Below are 12,004 nucleotides of genomic sequence, written 5' to 3' on the forward strand. Positions count from 1 at the left end.
TGTTTTATCCCCCCAGAGGCTGCTCTATTATATTACACACCGTGGTGAATTACACCCCGTAAAACACTGTTTTATCCCCCCAGAGGCTGCTCTATTATATTACACACCGTGGTGAATTACACCCCGTAAAACACTGTTTTATCCCCCCAGAGGCTGCTCTATTATATTACACACCGTGGTGAATTACACCCCATAAAACACGGTTTTATCCCCCCAGAGGCTGCTCTATTATATTACACACCGTGGTGAATTACACCCCATAAAACACGGTTTTATCCCCCCATAGGCTGCTCTATTATATTACACACCGTGGTGAATTACACCCCATAAAACACGGTTTTATCCCCCCAGAGGCTGCTCTATTATATTACACACCGTGGTGAATTACACCCCATAAAACACTGTTTTATCCCCCCAGAGGCTGCTCTATTATATTACACCCAATAAAACACTGTTTTATCCCCCCAGAGGCTGCTCTATTATATTACACACCGTGGTGAATTACACCCCATAAAACACTGTTTTATACACCCAGAGGCTGCTCTATTATATTACACCCAATAAAACACTGTTTTATCCCCCCAGAGGCTGCTCTATTATATTACACACCGTGGTGAATTACACCCCATAAAACACTGTTTTATCCCCCAGAGGCTGCTCTATTATATTACACACCGTGGTGAATTACACCCCGTAAAACACTGTTTTATCCCCCCAGAGGCTGCTCTATTATATTACACACCGTGGTGAATTACACCCCGTAAAACACTGTTTTATCCCCCCAGAGGCTGCTCTATTATATTACACACCGTGGTGAATTACACCCCATAAAACACTGTTTTATCCCCCAGAGGCTGCTCTATTATATTACACACCGTGGTGAATTACACCCCGTAAAACACTGTTTTATCCCCCCAGAGGCTGCTCTATTATATTACACACCGTGGTGAATTACACCCCGTAAAACACTGTTTTATCCCCCCAGAGGCTGCTCTATTATATTACACACCGTGGTGAATTACACCCCGTAAAACACTGTTTTATCCCCCCAGAGGCTGCTCTATTATATTACACCCCGTGGTGAATTACACCCCATAAAACACTGTTTTATCCCCCCAGAGGCGGCTCTAGGCCACGCCCCAAATGCCATCCTATTCTCTACATAGTGCACTATATTCAGAATAGGGTGCCATTTGGGACGGTCCTGTCACCTCAGGAGGAGTTTTATAGCTTTACTGTAATGGTTTGATAATGCTTAGGAGAGAGTTGAAACAGACACACATCCTCGTCTTGCTATCTCTTCTCTCTCAGATGAAAGAGTACCAGACACTGAGGGAACAACACTTTTTCCCTCTCACCCATCTCCACCCTCTCCCTCTCCTATCTTCCCTCGGTCCCCCTTTCACTCCCTGTACTCCACCCCCATCACTTCCTATGGAAGATTGGATCAGCAGTCAGTCACTGTCCATATCAGTGTGCATGTGTGTGTGTGTGTGTGTGTGTGTGAGAGAGACTGTGTGTGTGTGTGCTTCCATTGGCAGTCATACACTATGGATGATATTAGAGTGGGAGCCCACTGATAGGGCTCTTCTACACTACATGACCAAAAGTATGTGGACACCTGCTCATTGAACAACTTATTACAAAATCATGGGCATTAATATGGAGTTAGTCTCCCCTTTGCTGCTATAACAGCCTCCACTCTTCTGGGAAGGCTTTCAGCCACAAGAACTTTAGTGAGGTTGGGCACTGATGTTGAACGATTAGGCCTGGCTCCCAGTCGGCGTTCCAATTCATTTCAAAGGTGTTCGATGGGGTTGAGGTCAGGGATCTGTGCAGGCCAGTCAAGTTCTTCCACACCGATCTCAACAAACCATTTATGTATTTACCTCATTTTGTGCACGGGGACATTGTCATGCTGAAACAGGAAAGGGCCTTCCCCAAACTGTTGCCACAATGTTGGAAGCATAGAATTGTCTAGAATGTCATTGTATGCTGTAGTGTTAAGATTTCCCTTCACTGGAACTATGGGTCCTAGCCCGAACCATGAAAAACAGCCCCAGACCATTATTCCTCCTCCAACAAACTTTACAGTTGGCACTATTGGGGCAGGTAGCGTTCTTCTGGCATCCCCCAAACACAGATTATTTCGTCGGACTGTCAGACTGAAATAGCCGAATCCACAAATTTGAAGGGGTGTCCACATACTTTTCTATACATAGCGTATCTGTAGTTTCAGTGGTTGCTGTTGTTGCTAGTTGTGACCAACAGAGGTCAGTGGTGGACCAGCTACACAGTGCTGTACTACTGTAGGGAAATAGAAATAGATAGCATGCCGTTTAGATCACTGAGTCTGTTGGTGAGAGAGAGAGAGAGAGAGAGAGAGAGAACTAGCTTTCTGAATCTACAGAGGAAGTGTTGGGAGCAGAAGTCAAGGCTTTGTCATCTCCCAATGGGAGGGTAGTGTTGCTGTGGCACACTGTCTTCAATGTAATGGCAGCGAGGGTCAAAGGTTCAAGTGGGTCTGTGACTGTGTGTGTGTGCATGTCTTCCCTCTAGCTAATGGTGCAGCCTGTTTCTGTCAGTAGTAATCTGTCCTCCATTATTTCGCTACGTGTGTGTGTCCGTGTGGGGGGTCTGTCTGTGTGAGGGGGTGTATGTGTGTGTGTGGGTTGTGTGTGTATGTGTGTGTGTGTGTGTGTGTGTGTGTGTTATATCGCTCTCTCTCCTCCTTCTCCAGACGTTCATCTTTACAGACACGGAGGATGAAGACATCACCTCCAGAGGTAGGTCTTCAGCTCCACCAATCACAAGCAAGGAGAGACTTGTTGTATTAACAGTTGTAATGATGAATAGCGATAGTTGTTTATTAGACAACAGTTCCAGTTTTAATCTCATTTAAGTCTCATGTCAGAGTGTTGTAAAATGAACACATTGATAGGTGCTCTGACTGAAATTCTATTTTACATACAGGTTACAATGTGATTGTGACAGATTGTCCGTCGGACCACAGTCACCAGGCTCTGTCCTGTAAGATGTCTGCTGAATATGACCACTTCATGGCCTCCGATAAGAAGTGAGTGACCAGCCCAACCTAGACAGAGAGAAACACATAGACTATCACTTTACAGGGCACAGATAGTCTATCACTTTACAGGACATAGATAGACTATCACTTTACAGGACATAGATAGACTATCACTTTACAGGACATAGATATACTATCACTTTACAGGACATAGAGAGACTATCAATTTACAGGGCACAGATAGACTATCACTTTACAGGACATATATATACTATCACTTTACAGGACATAGAGAGACTATCAATTTACAGGACATAGAGAGACTATCACTTTACCGAACACAGAGAGACTATCACTTTACAGGACATAGAGAGACGATCACTTTACAGGACAAAGAGAGACTATCACTTTACAGGACATAGAGATCGCGTTAAAAAGTAGAAGTTGTAAAGTCCCAGACATTTTTATGAACATTTTGTATGAAACTGTAGGGTTTGACTTCAAGCCTGATAGAAGAAAGGGAAGAGACAAGGTCCCAGTGTTTAGTTTGGAATCAAGCCTTGGTTGTAATTAGAACAGAGGAGAGGGATCAACCGTTTACTTCAGCTTGGAACCGATTCCTGTGTTGTCCCCTCTCCTTCCAGGTGGCTGTGTCATGTTGACGATGATAACTACGTGAATCCTGGAGCTCTTCTCTCCCTGCTCTCAGCCTTCCCCCAAGACGGTGATGTCTACGTGGGCAAGCCCAGCCTCGACCACCCCATCAAGGCCCATGAACTACTGGAGGGCAACAAGACAGTACGCTCCCACCATGCACTGCATAGAGCCGAAAGCTATATTCCAATGACCAATACAATGCTTTGTTCTAGTGGTATGTTAAAGATACGTTTGAGAACTTTGGGGCCTACTAAGTAGTCTCTAAACCTCCCACTACTAAGTAGTCTCTAAACCTCCCACTACTAAGTAGTCTCTAAACCTCCCACTACTAAGTAGTCTCTAAACCTCCCACTACTAAGTAGTGTCTAAACCTCCCACTACTAAGTAGTCTCTAAACCTCCCACTACTAAGTAGTCTCTAAACCTCCCACTACTAAGTAGTCTCTAAACCTCCCACTACTAAGTAGTCTCTAAACCTCCCACTACTAAGTAGTCTCTAAACCTCCCACTACTAAGTAGTCTCTAAACCTCCCACTACTAAGTAGTCTCTAAACCTCCCACTACTAAGTAGTCTCTAAACCTCCCACTACTAAGTAGTCTCTAAACCTCCCACTACTAAGTAGTCTCTAAACCTCCCACTACTAAGTAGTCTCTAAACCTCCCACTACTAAGTAGTGTCTAAACCTCCCACTACTAAGTAGTCTCTAAACCTCCCACTACTAAGTAGTCTCTAAACCTCCCACTACTAAGTAGTCTCTAAACCTCCCACTACTAAGTAGTCTCTAAACCTCCCACTACTAAGTAGTCTCTAAACCTCCCACTACTAAGTAGTCTCTAAACCTCCCACTACTAAGTAGTCTCTAAACCTCCCACTACTAAGTAGTCTCTAAACCTCCCACTACTAAGTAGTCTCTAAACCTCCCACTACTAAGTAGTCTCTAAACCTCCCACTACTAAGTAGTCTCTAAACCTCCCACTACTAAGTAGTCTCTAAACCTCCCACTTTGGGCTGGATGTGTCAATGTGTAGTTCATACATGCACAATGTATGACCAAAATGACTGTCTTACGTCAATTAGTCACAAAATCCCCTAGTTTTAAACATTTCACTAAACACAACCCTAACCCACGTGGGCCAGCCCTCTAGTATTTCGTGTTCCAGCCAATGAGCTTCAGCCCCTCGCCATTTGAGTGGCAGCTAGCAAGATGCACACCCAGCAGAGCGAGAGGGAGACCATATCTGCACATATGAGCCGTAGTTCGCACATTTTCAGGGGACCCCTTTTGGCTTATGGACACTACTTTCAGAACTACTGGCTGAAAAGTACCGGAGAATCTCTTTAAGTAGTATGTTAGTGTGGCCATTGGAATATGTCTTTATGTCTCCCTTCCTGAGGGGGTCACTGATATATTTGACCGTTTGATGCCAAGATGGTTGCCATGGGAATTCTCAACCTCAAACAGAGTTGGCCAAGCACTATAAATTATTCAAGTCATTCCACATCTCTCCTCTTTCAATTCACTTCTCATCAGGAATGGAAGGATGGAAGGACGAAGGGATGATTGTAGATCCATCCATTCATGGGGTTTTAGTCACTGTGGAGTGTTTTTCTAACCAGAGGGTTGATTGGTGATTGGCACGTTATTGGTTATTGATCTAAGAACCATGTCATCAAGTGGACGTGTCAAAGACACCCCAGGGGATAGGCTGTCAACCAGCAGGATCGGTCGATTCGATTGGTTTAGAAGCAGACATGCTCACACTAGATACACGTGTGCCTTGTATGTGTGTGAGTAAGTGTGTGTATCATTTACAGTAGAATGAATGACTGTATTGAGCCCAAGTGTATCTTGGTTCCTGAGAGTCTCTCTCTCTCTCTCTCTCTCTCTCTCTCTCTCTCTCTCTCTCTCTCTCTCTCTCTTCTCATCCTCCTCCTCCTCCTCCTCCTTCCTGGTTAGAGAGTAGATTTAGCGTTGACAGTAGGACAGGCTTCAGACTCCCTAGAGAAAGGGAACACAAGGTCGAAGGAGATGAGGATGAGAGGAGGGGAGGTGAGGGGGACTCCAGAGAGGGAGGAGGAGAGGACCTTGGGAGAATGATGATACACATACACAAATCAAATGTTATTAGTCATATGCTCCGAATACAACAGGTGTAGTAGACCTTTCAGTGAAATGCTGAATACAACAGGTGTAGTAGACCTTTCAGTGAAATGCTGAATACAATAGGTGTAGTAGACCTTTCAGTGAAATGCTGAATACAACAGGTGTAGTAGACCTTTCAGTGAAATGCTGAATACAACAGGTGTAGTAGACCTTTCAGTGAAATGCTGAATACAACAGGTGTAGTAGACCTTACTGTGAAATGCTGAATACAACAGGTGTAGTAGATAGACCTTACTGTGAAATGCTGAATACAACAGGTGTAGTAGACCTTTCAGTGAAATGCTGAATACAACAGGTGTAGTAGACCTTACTGTGAAATGCTGAATACAACAGGTGTAGTAGACCTTTCAGTGAAATGCTGAATACAACAGGTGTAGTAGACCTTTCAGTGAAATGCTGAATACAACAGGTGTAGTAGACCTTTCAGTGAAATGCTGAATACAACAGGTGTAGTAGACCTTTCAGTGAAATGCTGAATACAACAGGTGTAGTAGACCTTTCAGTGAAATGCTTACTTACAAGCCCCTAACCAACAATGCAGTTTTAAGAAAAATACCTACAAACAGAAAGAGAGAAAAGTAACAAATAATTAGAGCAGCATTAAAATAGCAGTAGCGAGGCTATATACAGGGGGTACTGGCACAGGGTCAATGTGCGGGGGCACCGGTTAGTCGAGGTAATTGAGGTAATATGAATATGTAGATGGAGTTATTGAAGTGGCTATGCATAGGTAATAACAGAGAGTAGCAGCAGAGCAAAAGGGGGGGGGGGGGGGGGGGGAATTGCACATAGTCTTAGTAGCCATTTGATTAGATGTTCAGGAGTCTTATGGTTTGGGGGTAGAAGCTGTTTAGAAGCCTCTTGGACCTAGACTTGGCGCTCCGGTACCACTTGCCGTGCGGTAGCAGAGAGAACAGTCTATGACTGGGGTGGCTGGAGTCTTTGACAATTTTTAGGGCCTTCCTCTGACACCGCCTGGTATAGAGGTCCTGGGTGGCAGGAAGGTTGGCCCTGGTGATGTACTGGATCGTACGGCAACTGCTCGGAGATCGGCAGTGATGCAACCAGCCAGGGTGCTCTCGATGGTGCAGCTGTAGAACCTTTTGAGGATCTGCCAAATCTTTTCGGTCTCCTGAGGGGGAATAGGTTTTGTCGTGCCCTCTTCTGGTGTGCTAGAACCATGTTAGTTTGTTGGTGATGTGGACACCAAGGAACTTGAATCTCTCAACCTGCTCCACTACAGCCTCGCCGATGAGATACACAACAACTCCCACCATCTGATTTTCATGACAAATACCAGACAAATAACAGATATATTGTCCGCTTTACAAATGCTACACAAATATAAACATACACGATCTCCTTGCTAATCACTTACAAGACAAATAGCATACAAAATATGTCACTTTTATAAATGCTTAAAAGTAGCATATGCCAGACTCATAGCAAAGTGAGTCAAAGAGAACTGAAAAAGTCTCTCGTTGTAAGTACATCACAGAATATGCTGAGTTTGAGGGAAACTGAGGACACAGAGAGAGTTGTATCATCGTTTTGAGGGAAACTGAGGACACAGAGAGAGTTGTATCATCGTTTTGAGGGAAACTGAGGACACAGAGAGAGTTGTATCATCGTTTTGAGGGAAACTGAGGACACAGAGAGAGTTGTATCATCGTTTTGAGGGAAACTGAGGACACAGAGAGAGTTGTATCATCGTTTTGAGGGAAACTGAGAACACAGAGAGAGTTGTATCATCGTTTTGAGGGAAACTGAGGACACAGAGAGAGTTGTATCATCGTTTTGAGGGAAACTGAGGACACAGAGAGAGTTGTGTCATCGTTTTGAGGGAAACTGAGGACACAGAGAGAGTTGTGTCATCGTTTTGAGGGAAACTGAGGACACAGAGAGAGTTGTATCATCGTTTTGAGGGAAACTGAGGACACAGAGAGAGTTGTATCATCGTTTTGAGGGAAACTGAGGACACAGAGAGAGTTGTATCATCGTTTTGAGGGAAACTGAGAACACAGAGAGAGTTGTATCATCGTTTTGAGGGAAACTGAGGACACAGAGAGAGTTGTGTCATCGTTTTGAGGGAAACTGAGGACACAGAGAGAGTTGTATCATCGTTTTGAGGGAAACTGAGGACACAGAGAGAGTTGTATCATCGTTGATGGATGGAGGGAGTTTCCTCTACCTGTTCTAGCACATCAACCTCTACATGGTTCATTCTGTCTGGAAGGTGGAAGTCTGGGCTCTGTTCATGTCTTGTGTTGAAGCTAACTGTTCCAAAGAGAGGTGCCGTTCTGCTTGGTGATTAACTGTGTGTGTTTCTAGAAAGAGGTGCCGTTCTGCTTGGTGATTGACTGTGTGTGTTTCTAGAAAGAGGTGCCGTTCTGCTTGGTGATTAACTGTGTGTGTTCTTCTAGAAAGAGGTGCCGTTCTGCTTGGTGATTAACTGTGTGTGTTTCTAGAAAGAGGTGCCGTTCTGCTTGGTGATTAACTGTGTGTGTTTCTAGAAAGAGGTGCCGTTCTGCTTGGTGATTGACTGTGTGTTCTTCTAGAAAGAGGTGCCGTTCTGCTTGGTGATTGACTGTGTGTGTTTCTAGAAAGAGGTGCCGTTCTGCTTGGTGATTGACTGTGTGTGTTTCTAGAAAGAGGTGCCGTTCTGCTTGGTGATTAACTGTGTGTGTTTCTAGAAAGAGGTGCTGTTCTGCTTGGTGATTGACTGTGTGTGTTTCTAGAAAGAGGTGCCGTTCTGCTTGGTGATTGACTGTGTGTTCTTCTAGAAAGAGGTGCCGTTCTGCTTGGTGATTGACTGTGTGTTCTTCTAGAAAGAGGTGCCGTTCTGCTTGGTGATTGACTGTGTGTGTTTTTCTTTCTAGAAAGAAGTGCAGTTCTGGTTTGCCACGGGAGGAGCAGGCTTCTGTCTGAGTCGCAGACTAGCTGAGAAGATGGCTCCATGGGCTAGGTGAGGAGTGTGTGTGTGTGTCTGTGTGTTTGGGTCAAGAGGGAACTCTAGTCCATGAGAACAGGTGTGTGTGTGTAGGGGTTTGTCTGTGTGAAAGATGGAGAGTCAGAGAGTGTACATTATATATATGAATGTATGTGACAGTGTGTGTTGGGTCATTGGACATACAGTCTGTGTATATGCTTGTCTTTATGTGACTCTATGTGTGACAGTCCGGTCTAGGTTTGAGTCATTGTGGGTGTATCTATATCTGACTGTGTGTGTGTGTCTACCTGTGTGTCTAGTGGTCTCAGGTTTGAGCAGACGTCAGCAGTGATCCGTCTGCCAGATGACTGTACAGTAGGCTTCATCGTAGAGAGAAGACTGGGGATATCCATGGTCCACAGTTCAATGTTCCACTCTCACCTGGAGAACCTGCTACTGCTAACGCCTAGCAATATACCTCTACAGGTCAGACACACACACACACACACACACACACACACACACACACACACACACACACACACACACACACACACACACACACACACACACACACACACACACACACACACACACACACACACACACACACACACATAAATCATTTCTGCCTCATGTAATGTGTTTTCTCTCCTCTAAGTTGTATGGTGTGTGTTCTCTCTAGGTGACTCTTAGTTATGGGCTGTTTGAGAACAAGATGAACAGTGTGGAGCTGAATAGACTCTTCTCCAAGGAGGATGATCCCTCCAGGTCAGTACCAACCTGTCCTCAGGCCAAGAAACCTTGACAGAAGCCAGGGTTGCAATATGCCAGTAACGTTCCCAGAAATCCCTTTCCACAAATCCTGGTTGGTGGATTACGGAATTTACAAAAGGGTCAATGCAGGTAGTCCGGATAGCCAGTCTGGTTTAGCAGCCTCATGGTTCGGGGGTAGACGCTGTCCAGGGTCCTGGTAAGGCTTGTCATGTATCCGCTATGTGTCCTTTACAGATGCTGTAAAAAGAACAATCATCTCACTTGTCGATTCAATGTTCATTCACTGTATTTCTGTACGTTTAATAATGACAAATTTCGTCATATTGAATGTTCTGTCATTCTTTACAGGTTTAAGACGGTCCACTGTCTACTCTATCCACTGACCAGCTGGTGCCCTTGAAGACTCCAACTCCCAGCAGCACCTGTGCCTCCTGAGACTTTCCCAAATGGTGTCAGCACTTCCTGGATTCTCTGGGTGTGTCTCAATAATCTCTCTTTTCTCCTGAAGTGTACACTCGTTTACTACTTCCAACAAATCTAAAAGTGATGGGTTGGTCGAGGTATGGGCTAGTGGGGGTTTCACCCTTGTGTCTTACCCCGGTCATTAACCTTGAAATCAGTGTACAAACTTTGGGAGCAAGGAGAGATAATTGGGACACAGCCCTGGTTTTACATGGAAATAACAGGGACGACAAGCACTAGTCTGGTGCAGAATGCAGCCTGCACTTCCTGTAGCCTATCGACTTATTCTAGGAGTTCTAGGAGCCCTCCAGAGCCCTTAACAAGACTAGGAGCCCTCCAGAGCCCTTACCAAGACTAGGAGCCCTCCAGAGCCCTTACCAAGACTAGGAGCCCTCCAGAGCCCTTACCAAGACTAGGAGCCCTCCAGAGCCCTTACCAAGACTAGGAGCCCTCCAGAGCCCTTACCAAGACAGAACTTGCATCATTTATTTGCAGGTGTGTATATTTGTTGAACAGAGACCAAAATAATTATGAATATACTTTTTTTTATAGATTTGTAAAACTTCTTATGATGACCTCTGGTGAAACTCACTGCTGTAAAATATCTGCCGTTTTTTTAATCTGTTCTGTTATGAAAACTGTTTTGAAATTGTTGGAAAGGCGTGTTTTTATTTAATTTTAACACCTTGTTTAACTTTAAAAGTGTATTCACGTCCCAGTCTGGGCTGTCTGTACATAGTTCCTGATTTCTGCAAAGCCTGAAAGAATCAACATGGTTTATACAGCCTTGAAGGAGAGGTGTGTGTGGAGCTGCTTTGTGTGTACTGGAGATACAGTGTGTGTGTGTGTGTGTGTGTGTGTGTGTGTGTGTGTGTGTGTGTGTGTGTGTGTGTGTGTGTGTGTGTGCGTGTGCGTGTGCATGTGTGTGCGTGTGTGTGTGTGTCATATGAAGGAGAGTGAGTAGATCTGAGCTACAGATGACAGGCGTGATTCGCTGGGTCGTAGCGGTTCAGGACTCTCAGAGGACTGAGAGGGATACAGGGAATCGGTGAAGGGTTAAATAAGATTGGGGATTGTGATTGACAGTCTGTGTGTGTTCTCAGTGTGTGTACTCTCTGTGTGTCTATCCCCAGTGGTGCATGGACACCACTCTTCCCCCATGTTCTCCCAGAGGTATACACAGAAACAGTGAGGGGTGTACTCAACCGTCACCTCAAGGCCACACACTCTGTTTGTGTGTGTGTGTGTGTGTGTGTGTGTGTGTGTGTGTGTGTGTGTTTGTGTGTATGTATCTCTGTGTGTGTATCTCTCTGTTTCTGTGTGTGTGTGTGTGTATCTCTGTGTGTGTATCTCTCTGTTTCTGTGTGTGTGTGTGTTTTTGTGTATCTCTGTGTGTGTAGCTCTGTGTTTCTGTGTGTTAATATGTGTATCTCTCTGTTTCTCTGTGTGTGTGTGTGTTAATATGTGTATCTCTCTGTTTCTGTGTGTGTGTTTCACCAAGGAGAAGGGACTTACTCTCCACAGTATGACTCATATCCTCCCTGGTCTCAGAGGTGGTGTGACGTCATGACAGTCCCGTGTAGCTCAGTTAGTAGGGCAGGGTGCTTGCAACGCCAGGATTGTGGGTTTGATTCCCACGGGGGACCAGCAAGAAAATGTATTCACTCACTACTGTAACTCTGGATGAGAGCGTCTGCTAAATGACCACAGTGTGAAATGTTAGGAACTGAACCAAGCGTGTGTGTGTGATGCACAGAGATACTATAAAAAGTGTGTACTGGTACTCTATAAAAGGAAGTGATTGGCCCACTGTAGGGATAAAATGGACCCAGGCTGTGATAGTTGGAGTGCAGCACTCACTGTTGTGTTTGTGTTGCTCTCAGCGCTGCAGTTTCATCTTCTGTCTCATAAAACCGCTATACAGGATTCTGAAAGGTTGTGAGGGAGAGAATAGAGTTTCCCTGGGTCTCAACGAATGCCAATGTTC

The 12,004-nt window shown here is 44.9% G+C and overlaps 1 protein-coding gene across 1 annotated transcript; it reads left to right on the forward strand.

The window, feature by feature from the left end:
• Nucleotides 1-2,740: 2,740 nt before the first annotated feature.
• LOC139401961 (beta-1,3-N-acetylglucosaminyltransferase manic fringe-like) lies at nucleotides 2,741-10,028 on the forward strand (the record flags this gene model as incomplete). Its single annotated transcript, XM_071145986.1, is given in 7 exon segments — nucleotides 2,741-2,786; nucleotides 2,974-3,076; nucleotides 3,673-3,826; nucleotides 8,729-8,814; nucleotides 9,099-9,264; nucleotides 9,464-9,549; nucleotides 9,904-10,028. Coding segments are annotated over 7 exon segments (693 nt in total), but the record flags the coding sequence as incomplete, so codon positions are not given.
• Between the last annotated feature and the right edge of the window lie 1,976 nt (nucleotides 10,029-12,004).

Source organism: Oncorhynchus clarkii, unplaced genomic scaffold (genome assembly GCF_045791955.1).
Source record: "Oncorhynchus clarkii lewisi isolate Uvic-CL-2024 unplaced genomic scaffold, UVic_Ocla_1.0 unplaced_contig_5057_pilon_pilon, whole genome shotgun sequence".
Classification (NCBI taxonomy): domain Eukaryota; kingdom Metazoa; phylum Chordata; class Actinopteri; order Salmoniformes; family Salmonidae; genus Oncorhynchus; species Oncorhynchus clarkii.